This window comes from Syngnathus leptorhynchus, chromosome 4 (assembly GCF_054491065.1).
Source record: "Syngnathus leptorhynchus isolate UIUO chromosome 4, UIUO_Slep, whole genome shotgun sequence".
Classification (NCBI taxonomy): domain Eukaryota; kingdom Metazoa; phylum Chordata; class Actinopteri; order Syngnathiformes; family Syngnathidae; genus Syngnathus; species Syngnathus leptorhynchus.
In genome coordinates, this window is record NC_141198.1 from 16,060,394 (window position 1) to 16,076,396 (window position 16,003).

Below are 16,003 nucleotides of genomic sequence, written 5' to 3' on the forward strand. Positions count from 1 at the left end.
CTGCCCGTCGCTCTCTGCAGTTAAACTGACCAAGAAAAAAAAAAAAAACTTACTGAGACACTTAACAAGAGTAGAAGCACAATTATTTTTCTTTGTGTCTGCATGATTGAATTATACTGCCCCCTAGTGGCAGAAGCGATGACACCAGATGGAATTTGATTGCAGCGTTTAATTATGATACACCAAATGTTCAATTATTTCCATTGTCTCTGCAGCTTATCTCAAGAAAAAGCCAATTGACGAGTAGAATAGAAAAAAATATTTGTTTTTCAAGGCGCTACTATGTTCATACACATACGATCTAAAGAACGGAACAACTGGCTTTGTCGGGTAATTATGATAGCGAACACCTTAAACCACAAAATAAAGCAGATCCAATAGAAATACTTCAGGTAAAAAAAAAAAAAAACGTCAGTAGCACATCTCAGTATTTGTTGTATAATAAATGTGATTAGTGTGCAATCAGGGCTGTATTCATCAGCGCTGGGTTGCGCATGGCGGCGAACTCGCAGGGAAGATCCTGAGGAACCATCAAAAGCTGGTTTTCCACGTTGCATGCTTTGACGCTGATTTGTTTTGTGCAGTGTGGTACTGGCAGGTGGCCCAAAATTGCCTGGAGAGGATCAGACAAAATGGCCGCCTTTGTGTTGATGTTAGCGTGGCGCTAATTACGACTCATTACAGCGCAAAGTTTCAAACAATGACGTCAGTCTGATTATTTAGCTAGCAACACCACTGACATGTTTAACTTGTCAATGTAACAATAGAATAATATTGTACTTTATCCGTAACATAATTGTAGCAATCATAAGTATTTATATATACATTTGTTGCATCATCATCTTATTAGCTATCAGTCGGTGTGACAAGTGAAGGTCCTTTACGTTGAGAACGCCAAGAAATTGTCAAATCAATGGCCATTAGACGCCCGTATCGATCACCCGCAATTGCTGGTGGTAACGGGAATGTTTAAGAAATGCACTTTTCACGTCAACACCATACTTTTAAAGACAACCTCGTCTTTATTCAATATCGATTCATGTACAAGCAGCTGTTGAGTTCACGGCGAGTGCTACTTTGACTCAGAAGAGTTGCTGATGCGCTCATCAACAATAAAAAACAGAAAATCTGCGTGGTCGGTTCAATATCTTTTTCTAAACACTTTTTTTTGAGGGGTCAAAAAATATGAACAAATAACTGCTTTTTTTATATGCCTGGCATTCTTGACATTTTACAATCTGGTTTTAAATCATCCCAGAGTTTCTAATAAAGCATTTCTAGGTATTGACACCGAGGACTACGCTATTCTTATTCTGTATTGCCCCTTTTTGATATCTTCACCTCTCGCCTTGACCGTTATGTGGGCATCGGTGGCATTTGTTCTTCAAACCTTTGATCGTATGTCATCATGACAAGTAGAAGCAGGATGTCAGCGACTGACGGGCATTTGTGGTAGAGCAAGACCAGCATGGCTCAAGTGTCCTGGTCTAGCTGCAAATGCCGAGAAGGGATGGCCTGTAGCTAGAAGATGACACAAATGGTTGATGGTTTAGTTGCAAGGGTGCTTTATGTGGATAGATAGCTAACTAGATTAGTCGTTACAGGATGCTGTCTTACTGTCCGGGTATCGGTGCTGGCCCGGTAGTTGTCGATCCATACTGGTGAAAGAGGAAAACTGTCTGTGGTCTTCATGCTGAGAGATGGAAGAGGAGGAGGAGGAAGACACTTTTGCCAGTGAGAAACTCTGATAGGGGAATCCACTAGTAGCCGGAGGAGGAGGTTGCTTTTTGTGGCGAGCACGGCAATTCTGGAACCAAACCTGCAGCAAATCAAAAGTCCATTTTAATTCATTGGAGGGTTGTTGTTTTTTTTTTTTCTGTAGGTATCAAACGGTTCGTACCTGTATGACCCGTCGACTCAGTCCCGTCATTTCCGCCAGTTTCTGCAGTGTCACAGCATCAGGGTTGTTGTCCTGGGCAAACTGGTTCTGCATCACCTGCACCAAAAAGACCGATGCCTGTGTGTTTATTTTTTTCAAGTTTATGTTCTATGGTCTACTGTGGTCAAGTTTATAGCGCCACCTACCTGCAACTGCTCTGCCGTGAAAGACGTCCGGGCCCTCTTAGCAGGTTTGGGTTGGCCGTCCTGGTCGGAGGGCAGAGCCTCCTCCAGGGTCAGACCATTTCCTTCAGGAGGAGCACAAGTGTGTTGACTGCTATGTTAGCTTCTTATGCTAGCCACTATACGCTTAGAACGTGTGGATTACCGTACCGTTTTGTGCGGCCCTGCGTAGGTTGTCCAGTACGGCATCGTAGTGAGCGCGACAGAGCACCCTGCCCTCCACCAGGCCAAATTCCTCGCCTGTGGACAACTGGCGTTTGCAGGAGAAGCAGGCAAAACACGCCAGGTGGTAAACGCTGCCCCGCGCACGCCGTACCCAGTCACTGGCGTACACCTGACGGCCACACTGGGTGCACTGGGTTCCAAACCTGCTACACAACACGGCAACATTGTTAAATCAACACTGTGGTGGTGCCTTGAGCTAGAAATGCCAGAATTGAAGAGTTTTTATAATTACAACCCGTGGCTTGGTCGATTGCTTTGTGACAAGGAGCTGCATAATCGTCTAATCGCAAGGAGCTGCTGTAGGTCACAACTCACACCCAAACGCTCACACGCAAATTGAAATTTGGCTCCTCGTGTCCATCCCTATTCTCGACACTGTGGATAGCAGTTTATTTCTTGGCTTTTTTTTTTTTTGCGCACAAATTGCATCTTGTAGTTTCTTTTTTGTCCTACCTGAAGTAGTCTAGCTTGCAGTAAACTTGTTTGTTCTTGACGTAGCAGCTGCTTTGCTGCCGCAGTGAAGTCCTGCACACGGAGCACTCCAAGCAGCCCAAATGCCAGTGATGTTCGTTCACCTTCAACACAAACACACAAATGTTGATTTGATGTACAACCACAGGCAAAAAAGAATAAAAGATGGTGTGTTTGTACTTTGAGCAGGTATCGGTCGTGGATGTCCGCGCCGCAGCTGGCGCATAGCTGCGGCCGCTGCTCGGGCTTCGCCGGAGGAGAGCAGCGACAGGCGACCCGCGGAGGGCTGCGCACTCCAGTCTCCTGTTTCAACTCCAGCTTGGACTGCAGCGGAGGTGTCCGTGTTTTGCAGGTGAACAATTTATTTTATCTATACTTTAAATGTATTTTATTTTAAAAACATGCATGTAAAACTTTTTTTTTTTTTTAATGAGTCATTTATTTTTTTGGTAAACTTATTATTTATTATGTATTTTGCAATTATACCATATATTAGAACATGTAAAAATTCAATCTAAAAGATTTATTCAATGAATTCAATTTGTCATAGGTTGCTATGAAATGTACAATATTTGCTTAAATTTGTAGTTGACAAAATGTATACATCAATAATTTTCACAATATGTAAAAATAAAGGTTTGAGTAAAAACATGCCTTATATTGCTAAATGTATTTGATAAACATTCATTCATTTATGGGTATAAAACACAATCAATTACAGTTTAAACAACAATCTCCTAATAATTTATAAATTGCATGTACAATATGTCTAATATTGATTTTAGAATGGTTTAAAAACATGACATATAAATTACTTAATGAATATTCTACTACAAAATAAATAATTAAAAATAGTATCGATATATCAATACAACGAAGGGATTTGAAAAGGGCACCGTAGCATCAGAGAGAAAATATAACCTCCAAAAAACAACTTTTGGCTTTTGCTATTTAAATACATTTAAGCGTGTTCTTCAATGAACAAATTTTTTTTAGGCTTCACATTTACTTCACAAGGATTCTCTATTGATCTAAAGATGAATTCTGTCTTGGCTTTGAATTATTATGCATATACAAAAAGCGAAGGAACTCACCATGTTTTGTCTCTCAGAAGCGGCCCACTTCCAAGTAATAATGCACCGACCGCGCAGCTCACTTTGTACATTATATTTCCACCTCCTCCTAAAACTGATAACTGTAAAAAAAAAAAAAAAAAAACTGTCACCGGTAAATTTAAACCCTGCAGAGGACAATTTGATGCAATTAGACACAAAAATCTGATCGATTAAAAGAGAAAATACGTGTGCAATTAGTGATGGATTGAAAGGAGAGTGTCAATTTCATGTGCCAATCAAGACGGGGGCGGGGGGGGGGCGACACACACACACACACACACACACACGTTAATAGCTCATTTCATAATTGAACGCGCACTTAAATGTGCAAAAGTGAAGAGGATGCAAATGCAGATTGGGCAATTGACGGCAGACAATTGCGGCGTATGAAAAGCGCCTGATTGTCACACTTTTGTTTTTTTTTTGGTGTGTCATTAAAGCTGCATTCATGCACAACTTCTGCTACGTCAAGGTTCTCCCTTTAAAAGAATAAGCGGAGCGGGAAAAATATATCAATATTTGAATTCAACTCATGAGACAAGCACCAGAGTACTTTGTAGGATGGAGGAGAAGGAGACGTGGTGATGGAACAAACCACAAAGTGAAAAAAAGCATCATAAGGAAATAGGAAAGTTAAGAAGTAGAAGGGGGTGGGGTTAGGATTCGTTTAGGAACTAGTGTTGTCTCCCTCCCTACCCACTTCCATTCCAACAATAAAGCATCAATCCTGGTTTAACATCTTTCCGGCAAAAGAAAAATGTCAACCTATTTAGAGTTAAGCAAGCTGTCCATATGGCTGTTGATTATCTCGGTACTGCTGGAGAGCTCAAACGGTGCTGGTAATGAAATAATGCTTATAATTATTATTTTCTTATTTATATCTGTATTTTAGTGTTTGTTTTATTGTTTTTAACTTTGTTACTGTTTTAACTTTCATTGTTTATGTTTTTAAATGAATTCTATTTACGTGCAGCATTTTGTTTTATTTTTGTGGGTTTTTTTTAAAAGCTCTAAAAATATTTGATTTTAGTTTAGGATGTTTATAAGAGAAATCTATTTCCTGTAAAATGTAAATATTAAAAAAAAAATTGCAATTAACTCATTTACCCTTTTCAATTTGAATGTTGTTAATTTAATTACAGAGCAATTATTTTCACAAGTCCTTTTAGTATTTTACTTCTTATAATACTTCTTAATTCTAGTATTTCTGCTATAACTATAAGCCTTCAGTCCAAATTAAATGAACTAAGTTGGGAAAGCAAAACCAAATTAACTATATTCAAGCAAATTTGAAGGGAAAAAAAAACCATGATTAACTTTATTTATGCTATGTCTCAATGGACCAATCACTTGTGCGCGTTCATTAGCACGCCTTCTCTTTGCAGGCAGGATCCCATGTGTTTATCTTTAGCGGGTCGTTCAACACCAAAAAGGAAGACATACAACCGCAGCGTGTCATTATCTAGCAGAAACTTCCAGAAGTTAAAACTGGAAGCTTGTTGGAGACATGATCAGAAAGTTGCAGACTTCCTGCGCTTACATGAAGCCGCATCCATTAGCTTAGCACGATATGATAGCCAGTCGGGGGGGAAATAATAAAACACCAAATACTTTGTTTCTGTACTTAAATAGATTTTCCGGTACCTGTTCTTTGCGAACACTAACTAACCACTTGTCAAACTTTTTTTTTGTGTGTGCAGTCAATCCTTGTTGCTACTACCCTTGTCACAACTCGGGAGTTTGCGTACGATTTGGCACGGAGAGCTACGAGTGCGACTGCACCCGGACCGGCTTCTACGGGGAAAACTGTACCCATCGTGAGTCCAATTGAAAATGTTATCGCAGAATAACTCGAGAATGTGACAGCTGGATGCAAAAACACTAAAGAGCAGCTTTTTGAACAATGTTATGTTTGTTTTCCTCTTGCCGTCCAGCGGAGTTCCGGACCTGGTTGGGTTTGATGCTCAAACCTAGCCCAGAGTTGACCCACTACCTCCTGACACATTTTCAGTGGCTCTGGGACTTGGTGAACAACTCGTTCCTCCGGGACACCTTCATGAGACTCATGCTGACCGGTGAGTCCCAACGCAGCCCGACTTGTTGGTGGTTTTTGTGTCAACGGTGTGTCTTGTCATCCCAAAGTGCGCAGTGAGCTGATTCCCAGCCCCCCGACTTACAACACCAAGTATGGCTACCTCAGCTGGGAATCCTATCACAACACCTCCTATTACACCCGCATCCTACCTCCAATCCCAGACGACTGTCCTCTACCCATGGGAACCAAAGGTAAGACTTGCGATTCTTCGGATAACCCAAAACATTGAGATCTTTTTTTCATCGGCCACAGGCAAGCCCGATCTGCCTGATCCAAAAGCGTTGGCCGAACGTTTTTTCAGAAGGCAGATATTTCGGCCGGATCCGGCGGGAACCAACATGATGTTTGCTTTCATGGCTCAACATTTCACCCATCAGTTCTTCCGCACGGACCGGAATGTACGGGGAGGCTTCACCAAAGGTCTGGGGCATGGGGTGAGTTGTCAAAGAAAACTTTGAATCATAGACTGAACAACAAAGACTGAATTCAATAAATCACTTTGGCGTCATCTCAGCATTTGATTTGTTCGTTTGCAGGTCGATGCAAGCAACATCTACGGCGACACGCTCACGCGGCAGTTGCAACTCCGTCTTCATAAAGACGGAAAGCTGAAATATCAGGTAAACGAAAACCAAATGTTGTTTTTTTTTGACAAAGTTTGCTATTAGCAGTTAGCTTAGCATCAACGCTTAACCGGTGCAGCTCGTGTGAGCATAGCTTTTTTGCTTTTTATAATTGGCAAGGACCAATGGCTGATTTTTGGGAACCACTGTATTACGCAAACTATTATGATGGAAAATACGTGCTTATTTCACACTTTTTGGGCTTTATTATGCTAAGCTATGACTAGCTGCCACAGGTTGCTGCCATTAATGTGATCATCCTTAGGTTATATGTTGTTTTCTTTTATTTGGTGTGTCCCCAGCGAGTGAACGGTGAGGTGTACCCTCCGAGCGTGTCCGAGGCCCCTGTTCACATGGCGTACCCGGTTGGCTTCCCCCCCGAGCAGAGACTGGCCGTCGGTCACGAGCTGTTTGGAATGCTGCCGGGCCTGACCTTGTACGCCACCTTGTGGTTGAGGGAGCACAACCGAGTGTGTGATGTCCTCAAGTCAGAGCATCCCAGCTGGGATGACGAGCAGCTCTTCCAGACCGCTAGGCTCATTGTCATCGGTAACGTGGTACTTACTGGAACTAGATGGGAGTGTGGGGTTTTTTTTGGAGGGGGATGTAATCCAGTTTTTGTCCTCATCTCTGCAGGTGAGATCATCAAGATTATCACAGAAGAGTACGTGCAACACCTGAGCGGCTACCTGTTCAAATTTAAGTTCGATCCCTCGTTGCTCTTCGGCCAGCGCTTCCAATACAGCAACCGTATCGCCCTGGAGTTCTGCCACCTGTATCACTGGCACCCGCTGATGCCAGACAGCTTCCACGTGGATGGCGATGACATTCCGCACTCGCGTTTCTCCTTCAACACCTCGCTGCTTTTGCACTACGGCGTGGAGAAGCTTGTGGAGGCCTTTTCGCGGCAACCGGCGGGACAGGTAGGAGAAGACCAAGTGACGAAAGCTTACCAAGTGCTGGTCAACTTTCATGGTCATTTTTCTTTCAGGTATGCGGAGGTCGAAACTCTCACGAAGTGGTGCTCGGAGTGTCTGAAATGGTTATCCGAGAATCTAGAGAGACACGTATGCAGCCCTTCAACGAATACAGGAAGAAGTTCAACTTGAGGCCCTACACCTCATTCAAAGAATTTACAGGTACGCAGAAGAGGAAAATGCTAGCTGTTGTTAGCATCTCTGCTAAGTTGTCCATTTTTATTTTATTTATTTATTTATTTTTATTTTATTATTATTATTTTTATTTGATATTTTTGTAGTTTACGATACAGACAAGTACAAAGTTAGCTGTTTGTATATTTGAATCAAAGCTAACTGTCAACAACTTGATATTCACAGATATTGTTTTTATTTACTGTAGATGCTGTTTATATTCTTTATGCTATGATAAGTTTATTGTTTGTTGCCAAATATGCATGAGGATCTCACTTACTGCACAATAAGTAGAAGCTTCATCCAAGCTATTTCTTGTCTTAAACCAAGCTAAAAAAAAAAAAAATGAAGATACGTTTTGCTAACTGTAGATGATGAGGACATGGCGGCAGCTTTGTTGGAGTACTATGGCCACATCGACGCACTGGAATTCTACCCGGGTATTCTCCTGGAGAAGCCGCGTCCTGGCTCCATTTTTGGAGAGAGCATGGTCGAGATGGGCGCCCCCTTCTCCTTGAAGGGCTTGCTGGGTAACCCCTTGTGCTCACCCGAGTATTGGAAGCCAAGCACCTTCGGAGGGAAGGTCGGCTTCGATTTAGTCAAAGCGTCCACGCTGGAGAAATTGGTGTGTCTCAACACCAAGTGGTGTCCCTACGTTAGCTTCCGAGTTCCCCTCCATCAGGAGGAGACCAAGATCAAGAAAGATAAGGAGCTTTAACTCATCGAAGTAGGAGACAAAATCCCTAAGAGATTCGGAAAAATGTCGTCGGTCGCTCTTCCCTACAATTCTTTTTTATTGACAAAATTATTTTGACCCAAAAAAAAAAAAAATTTCCACTCTAGCAACTACGAGCAACTTGAAAATTTTTATTAAGCAAGTTCAATCTTAAATAGAGCAACAAAAAAAGTTGGAAGAATACAATTCTGATATTTAATCTTTATTTTTTGTCTTGTCCAAATACAATATGTCCTGGAATAAATTCAAAGCAGAGCAATATTGCATTTCACGTCTTTCCATTCACCGACCTAAATGAAAGCAACATCGTGAACATCACATTTTACACTAGCACGGTTGTAGCCCCTTGTCGTCCCCCTCCTTTGGTCTTTTCAAAAAAGATTAACAGTCAGTCAGTTTTGTATATGACAATGAAATGAAACAAAGTAATATAAATCAGAAATTGTAAATCAGCATATGGTAACACATACATTGACGAAAAAAAAAAATCTAATTTTCAGCGTTCTTTCGTAATGCTATAAAAAGCTCTATCCATCCATTTTTTAAAATATAGTCATTTGATTGGCCGTTTAATGAGCGCTTTCACTTTTTTCGTATAGTTTTCCACCCCGGTCGACACTTAAAAGAGAAACACACACACACACACACACCAATGTCTTTGGTTTGTGTTATTTTTCATGCCACTCAAAAAATATATAAGTGGGTACCAAACATTTACCTAATTGCTAACAACAACAAAAATCGGGTTGTTTTGTGTCTTATTCATTTGACCCAAGTTTTGGGGATGAAATGAATAACCCAAAACAGTTTGAGAATTGCTGCTTTAAGTGTCCTTGGCTTTACTGTATTATAAAATCATTTGCTCTGATGGAGTCTGCCCTTCTCGTTCTCCTGCTTGTTATCCAACGTAGAAGTGGCGGCGGCGCTCGTGCCCGCCCCCACCATGGTGGCGGCCGTTGGGTAAAAATGAACGTCCACCGACACGGTGGCGTGTCCCACCGAGACGTGGTGCGAGATCATCAAGGGGGCGCCCCCGTGCGAGACGCTGAGACTGTGGTGGAGGGGGGCCGCCAGAGCCTCGGCTCCTCGCAGGGTGAGTGAGGATCGCAGGCCCGTATCGGGCGGGGAAGGGGTGGGGAAGGAGGACGGGGGAGGCAGGGTGTCCTGGCAAAGGCTCTGGTTGTCCGCCGCCATGCTGGGCCACTCTTCAGTCAACTGCAAACTGGGAGCACTGTGGGGACTGCTGGCCTTCTCCTCCTCGTCAGTCTCCTCCTCCTCGCCGTGGTCAATCTACCACAGGGGAGCAAAGTTCATCCATCATAAGAAAGGAACAGTAAAGCTCAAATATTTTGAATGATACAGTTCTTTGTTTAGAATTGTAAGACCTGCGTGTCCACCACAGGCTCGGGGTAGGTCTCCACAGTGACCGAGCGGGCGGCCTCGCACGTGGGCTCCATCTGGACGGTGACCAGACTCAGGCCTGGAGGTCTAGCTCTGGTGTCTGACGAGTTGGCGTTGTGTTCCGCCACCACCAAGCACTCGTCGTCTTCGAAGGCCCTGCTCTCGCCATGCGGAATATGAGGTCACGTTTCAATATTTTTCCACGCACTCAATATTTTTCTACGCACCCGTTCTCATACGGTCGTCCCGCAGGGTGTCGCTCCGCGTGACGCATGGGGACTCCCAGGTTCCTCTGGGCTGTTGAAGAGAACAGGAAAGGTGTCAAGTGCCCAGGGGAGGTTGCATTTGAAGGAACTCCTAATGCTACAAGTAAGCCTTCTCATGCTGCCTTCTTGTTTATGGGAGCATAGTTGTAGAGAAAAGAAAGTGTGTGTGTGTGTGTGTGTGTGTGTGTGTGTGTGTGTGTGTGTGTGTGTGTGTGTGTGTGTGTGTCAATGTAGGTATGTATATAGATATACATATGTATATATTATATATATATATATATATATATATATATATATATATATATATATATATATATATATATATATATATATATATAATATATATATATATAATATAATATATATATATGTATGTATATATATATATAATATATATATGTATGTATATTCTATGGGTACTTATGAAAAAAAACAGCATCAGTATGTACATTAGTTGCCCTTAGCAGGCTGCATTTGAAGGCCAATGATTTTTATTTTTAAAAAAAAAACAAGTTTGACTTGACAGCCAGGCTGTAGAACCGGTCTATGTGGCGGTGTGGTCGCTTTAGAGCGCATCGTTGTTGCAGCCTCGGAACAATGATAGGATTTGTTCCAGCCACCCGAGGCATTAAACAGATCTCTTTGGTGTGGAGCTATTTGTGAGAGTTGAGCAATAAAATCAGAGGACACGCCCACAGCATCATAATTACATACGACTTGACATTTTTTATCATTAAAATGAACAAGACAAGACTTTTTTTTTGTACATTAAGGATGCACTGCTACTATCCTTCATATCCACAATGGAAAAGAATGAATAGTCCCATCAAATAAGTTGTGACAACATATTTTAATGTACACACGATCCAACAAAGATTCTCCCGTTTTCACAACTCGTCTTTTTTCAACGTCGATTTTTGATTGAAGGGCTTTCGCACAGGCAGACCTTGCTTTTTTTTAAGCCTGGCTCCGACGCTCCGCAAATCATCCGCTCCTTTGTCCTTTTCTGGTTCTCTCACCCCCACGCACGCGTCGGACTTCTCGTAACAAAGGAGTAGATCCACTCTGCTCTTCTTGTGATACACGAAAGCGGCGTAGATGTCATCGTAGTGGCTATCGAAGAGTTTCTCGCAAGCGGCCGTCAGTTGGGCTTTGGTGAAATTCTTGCTGCCTTGCAATCGGTTGCACACGTCGACGTCCACGATGAGGTCGTCGATCTCGTACCTCCGTCTTCGGGTCGAGGGCGCTTGCATTGCTTTGTTGAATTCTTTGGCCACCAGGAGGCAACTGTGGCAGTAGGTCTCCGGGTTGATGTCTTCGGCGTCAACGCTCAGGAAGACCAAGCAGCTACACAGCGCCAGAAGGAGCATGGTCACGGCGCAGGAGCGCAAAGCGAGCATGAAGGCTGACGAGGAGCAGCTCGGAATGCCGAGGCAGAGAAGCGACGGCTGACGTCGGCGACAGATTTGTCAGGTTTTTCCGGTTCCTTAATTGCTCCTCGCTGATGTTAACCCTTTTACGCCGCTGATTTTACAAGCACGCTTTCTTTAGAGTCACTTTTGGAACGCCTTCAAATGCAGCCTTCTTTTGATGGTTTTATTTTTTTTTTCAGGATACTTTACCATCTTCGCTCCTTCAACTGCCACCTTCTTTTTTAAGGACACACTACCATCATTCTTCATGATCATCTTTGGAAGGTCTTCGTTCCCAGAATGCTTTCAAACATGGTCTTCTTTTGTTGCTGTTTTTTTGTTGTTGTTGTTTTTTAAGGATAAACTTCTACTATCCCAGCCACCCAACCAAAACCTTCAAATTCAGTCTTCCTTCTTTCTTGCTCATCTTTTTCTTTTTTTTTTTTGTTCTATCCACAGATTTGTTGACTGATGACACTGTCTCAAAACTCATCTTTTGGTGGAGTCTGGAAATGCTGAGCAACGGGAACATCTTCCATGTTATTAGACTCTGGTTCTTCATCCTCGTCCTCTTCTTCCACATCTGTACATGCCGAAGACTTCTGGTAGCAAAAGATGCTGTCCAACAATCTGGGTGGGTGACTCATCAACGTTAAGTAGAAGTCCTCGGAGTGGGAATCGAAGAGTTGCACGCAGGCGGCGACCAGGTTGTCTTCGAGAAAACGCTCGCTGGGAGGCAACCTGTTGCACACCTCGTTGTCAACCATCAGTTCCATCACGACCGGCCGCCGCTTTCTAGGCGCGACAGCTTGCATCGCATTCTCGATCACTCGAGCTGCAAGTAGGCAACTTTCGCAGATGATCTCGGGGTCGATTAGCTCGCTGTGAACATACCCGAAGCCGAAGCAGCTGCACAATGCCAAAAGGACGAGCGTCATTTCGTGAGACCGCAACGCCACCATGTTGGCTGTCAATGGCCAGCTAGCTCCGAATGCAAATGCTGACAATCAGGAACTTGCGAGGTGTGTTTTCAGGTTTTTCTCGTTCTGTTTCCCGTGCACTGAGTACCTATACTCAACACCAATACGGCACTTCCACGTTTTTATAATCCAGCCTTTTTTTTCGAACCTATTTCTCAAAAACATGCCAGAGCTATTCGTCATGGTCACCAGTTGAATGCCTTCAAATGCATCTTTCCGTTGACAATTGGGCGAGATATTTTGGAGCGCTTCTCTCCTGCATAGCAAACTAGTCAAGTCCTTTTCATATTTTATTTTTTATTTTTATTTTTTAAATAGGCTTTCCTACTTTCCGTCATTACCACACATGAAATGCCTTCAAATGTGGTCTTCTTTTGACATTCTTCTAGCATAATTTAGATCCAGCTACGATGATACGCTGTCCCTCATATCTACACATCGAAGGCCTTCAAATATGGCCTTCTCTTCTTATTTGTTGAAGGACACACCACAATTATGTTTCACCCCCACTACCCTTGTGCATTTAAATACAGGCTTTTTATTTATTTTATTATTTGTTATTTATTTGTAATGTATTATTTATTTATTGTATTTATTTATGATTATTTTATTTTTTATTATTTTCAAAGTACAAGTAGCCACAGTTGGCAGGCGTTGAAATGCGGGCTTTTTTTTTTTTCTTATTTTCTGGACGACACTCTTCTGCGTGAACTTGGTAAGCTTATTTTTTCCTGGCACAAACCAAGGTACTAGAACTGGATTTTTTTTTTTTTTTACTTTACTTAACCAACCTGCACGTCCAGTGGGCGCCGGCTCATTCTTCTGCACCACAGAGTAGAAGGCCACGGTGACGAAGATGAAGGCCAGCGACACGCCCACGCCCACCACAATGGGCACGTCGTGTTTCTCCAGGACGGGCAACCACGAAGGCGACTGCGGAGTCACCCTGGAGCTGAAAAGGCAAACAGGAAGGTAAGCAGATGACGCAAAAAGTGAAAACTAATTCCCAACATTGTGTGCACCTACGGAGGGTCGTTGCCGGTCACAGCCGACTGCGACGTGTTCCTCTGCTCCTTGTCCGCCGCTCCCGCTTGATCCCGCCGGCTCCCATTTTGTTCAACGGAATCATTGAGCCCCCTGACCTCGCCAGGTTCCGGGGTAGGACCGAGGGTCGGGATGGAAGGCCTTTGCAGGGAGTTTTCGAGCTGGACTGGAGAAGATTTGGTTGCCCTGATGTGAGGCGTGCGTGTGGCAGCTTGCGTGGTGGGCCGAGTGTCCGTTTGGGGTTCGGGCTGCCGAAAGTTGGGGTACGAGGGCGGCGACAGCACGGGAGGCTGCACCTGAGTCACCAAAGTCTGGCCCGGAGGGACGCTCGTGGACCGCAGTTGTGGAGACACGCTTGAAGACCAGGATGAGGAGCCTGAAAGAGGGAAGGTTTCAAATCTCGGCACGGTTCGAAGACCTCCGAGTGAAATCTAAAACTAAAACTGGCTTGGATACGTTTTGTCGCTAGGCAGAATACGAGCTCGTACCCGCGACGGCAAGCGTGACCGTGGCTCGACTGCGACCGAGCGCGTTGGAGGCGTCGCACACGTACGTGCCTTCGTCGTAGCTGCGAGCAGACTCGATGCGGAGCGTGGCGTTCCTCGCTCTGGGAGAAAAACCCCGTTTAAACCTTAAATCTTTATTCAAAAGCGATGACAACAACAGCGACTCACCCCAAGGTCATCTTGGCCCCCGTCTGCTTGGAGTGGCCTCTCTTCAGCCAGCTGATGGACGGCGGGGGCTCGCCCGACGCCTCGCAATGCAGGGACGCTCGGCCCCCCAAGGGTACCGATAAGGCGGGGGGTCGTAAGGTCACCGAAGGGGCGACTAGACAAGGAAATGATCAAATGATAAACTAGTTTTAATTCAGGATTTCAAATCAAGGGTTCATAGCCAGGGTTAGGGTTGAACATTACAAAGTAGGAAGGAAGAAAATGTGAAAATAGTTTGAGTACAAAGCACAGTGAGCTTGGCTGGCTTGCTCCTCCGGCTGATGTTGAGCGAAGGGTTGAAGGTCTGGCACACGTACACGCCACCGTCCTCCGCGCTTACGTTAACCAGACGAAGCGTTCCCGACGTCTTCCTCTGACGCCCGCCTCCGTATTCTCCCTTAGCGAGACGGAGAAAAAGCACAATCGATGAGTTCCAGCCAACTTATCAATCTTCTGCTTTCACTCGCAGCACCTGGTTTTGCCTCCCTGTGGTGAGAACGCTGCCATCTTTGATCCACAGGATGGCGGCGGGTGACGAGCTTTCGCCGGACACGCAGCGGAAGGAGGCCTCCTCTCCTTCTTTGACCGTCTGATCTCTTGGACCAAAAAACACCTCCTCCAAACCTGACCAAACACCATCGTGTCACGTTCGTGTAAAAGGTATCTACAAAACATCTACGCGCATCTATCGTGCACGTAGGAACCGGACTCACTCACCCGGCCGGGACGAGACTGTCAGACTGGACAGGACGACTAAGCAGAGGCCGGGAAACATCTGTGGAGGGCAGACGCGCATCCTACTGAAGAACTCCACCGTCAAGAAACCGCCACACAGTTTCAGCCATTGTGTCCCTCGTTGACAAGCAGGTACTGTCGTGAAGTCAAAAAAATCAACAGCCGGCAAATCTTATCGACTAATATATCATATTAAAGGTCTCCGTGAACGTTTTCTCGATCTCCAATTAGTTTGCTCGCAGGATGTGGTGATGACCCAAAAACGCATTTTCTCTTGAAGATTCCTCAATATTAACTGGAAAATTCATGTTCTTTTTCTGCTTCTTAAGCCCCCTCCTCGCTTTCCCCTATTGGTCCCCTTTGGTGGGTGAATGGGGCCAGCCATTTTATCGAGCGCATTGTGCACTCCGCCCTCAATGGGAATGACATGAAACGAGCTTGCCGAGCTTTGTACCGGCAACATCAACATCTTCTCTTTGGGCGACGTCTGATCCTATATCGGCTTTCATGGCCATCTCGCCGCGTCCGTGTAAGGGGATGGCGCGCATGCCTGGCGAGCACATTTTTGCCTTATGTAATGCGCCATTAGCATGACACTGAAGAAGGCACACTTTTGATCTAGCTCAGGGGGCCTGCATTTGAAGATGACTGGGTTAGGATGGAGGTGTGAACCTGGTAGAGATGGATGAATGGATGAAGGCACTGCTAGGTGGGTGGGTAGACGGAAGGGAGGGAGGGAGGGAGGAAGGAAGGAAGGAAGGAAGGAAGGAAGGAAGGAAGGAAGGAAGGAAGGAAGGAAGGAAGGAAGGAAGGAAGGAAGGAAGGAAGGAAGGAAGGAAGGAAGGAAGGAAGGACGGACGGACGGACGGACGGACGGACAGATGGACGGACATAGCGTGTAAAGATTGCTGGCCG

The 16,003-nt window shown here is 44.5% G+C and overlaps 3 protein-coding genes across 3 annotated transcripts; 1 reads left to right on the top strand and 2 right to left on the bottom strand.

Annotated features, from left to right (window-relative positions):
- Positions 1 to 1,023: 1,023 nt before the first annotated feature.
- Positions 1,024 to 6,401, bottom strand: lhx6b (LIM homeobox 6b). The gene is made up of 9 exons (XM_085910910.1): positions 6,177 to 6,401; positions 3,912 to 4,012; positions 2,998 to 3,141; positions 2,800 to 2,921; positions 2,272 to 2,492; positions 2,086 to 2,186; positions 1,901 to 1,996; positions 1,618 to 1,819; positions 1,024 to 1,521 (listed from the first exon to the last, which is right to left on the bottom strand). The coding sequence occupies exons 1-9, from the start codon at positions 6,268 to 6,270 to the stop codon at positions 1,430 to 1,432; spliced, it is 1,173 nt and encodes a 390-aa protein (XP_085767036.1). The 5' UTR covers positions 6,271 to 6,401; the 3' UTR covers positions 1,024 to 1,429.
- On the top strand, positions 4,652 to 9,431 carry ptgs1 (prostaglandin-endoperoxide synthase 1). Its single transcript, XM_085910907.1, has 10 exons — positions 4,652 to 4,771; positions 5,633 to 5,749; positions 5,867 to 6,007; positions 6,075 to 6,218; positions 6,280 to 6,461; positions 6,564 to 6,647; positions 6,953 to 7,199; positions 7,287 to 7,573; positions 7,642 to 7,789; positions 8,173 to 9,431. The coding sequence occupies exons 1-10, from the start codon at positions 4,690 to 4,692 to the stop codon at positions 8,517 to 8,519; spliced, it is 1,779 nt and encodes a 592-aa protein (XP_085767033.1). The 5' UTR covers positions 4,652 to 4,689; the 3' UTR covers positions 8,520 to 9,431.
- Positions 8,756 to 15,651, bottom strand: LOC147058483 (uncharacterized). The gene is made up of 11 exons (XM_085908971.1): positions 15,543 to 15,651; positions 15,071 to 15,223; positions 14,826 to 14,977; positions 14,597 to 14,750; positions 14,315 to 14,468; positions 14,129 to 14,247; positions 13,623 to 14,016; positions 13,388 to 13,548; positions 10,166 to 10,235; positions 9,923 to 10,094; positions 8,756 to 9,827 (listed from the first exon to the last, which is right to left on the bottom strand). The coding sequence occupies exons 1-11, from the start codon at positions 15,649 to 15,651 to the stop codon at positions 9,393 to 9,395; spliced, it is 2,073 nt and encodes a 690-aa protein (XP_085765097.1). The 3' UTR covers positions 8,756 to 9,392.
- Between the last annotated feature and the right edge of the window lie 352 nt (positions 15,652 to 16,003).

What these genes read in the sequence shown, in the direction of transcription:
- lhx6b (XM_085910910.1), bottom strand. Translation starts at nt 6,270, where the DNA reads ATGAAAAAAAGATCTCAATGTTTTGGGTTATCCGAAGAATCGCAAGTC. An exon ending in ACGACCGATACCTGCTCAAA is followed by an intron (nt 2,922 to 2,997) that starts GTACAAACACAC and finishes TTTGTGTTGAAG; the next exon opens with GTGAACGAACATCACTGGCA. An exon ending in ACGCAGGGCCGCACAAAACG is followed by an intron (nt 2,187 to 2,271) that starts GTACGGTAATCC and finishes CTCCTCCTGAAG; the next exon opens with GAAATGGTCTGACCCTGGAG.
- LOC147058483 (XM_085908971.1), bottom strand. Translation starts at nt 15,651, where the DNA reads ATGTGCTCGCCAGGCATGCGCGCCATCCCCTTACACGGACGCGGCGAG. An exon ending in GACAGTCTCGTCCCGGCCGG is followed by an intron (nt 14,978 to 15,070) that starts GTGAGTGAGTCC and finishes GTGTTTGGTCAG; the next exon opens with GTTTGGAGGAGGTGTTTTTT. An exon ending in GGGGCCAAGATGACCTTGGG is followed by an intron (nt 14,248 to 14,314) that starts GTGAGTCGCTGT and finishes TTTTTCTCCCAG; the next exon opens with AGCGAGGAACGCCACGCTCC.
- ptgs1 (XM_085910907.1), top strand. Translation starts at nt 4,690, where the DNA reads ATGTCAACCTATTTAGAGTTAAGCAAGCTGTCCATATGGCTGTTGATT. An exon ending in TCTACCCATGGGAACCAAAG is followed by an intron (nt 6,219 to 6,279) that starts GTAAGACTTGCG and finishes CATCGGCCACAG; the next exon opens with GCAAGCCCGATCTGCCTGAT. An exon ending in CCAAAGGTCTGGGGCATGGG is followed by an intron (nt 6,462 to 6,563) that starts GTGAGTTGTCAA and finishes GTTCGTTTGCAG; the next exon opens with GTCGATGCAAGCAACATCTA.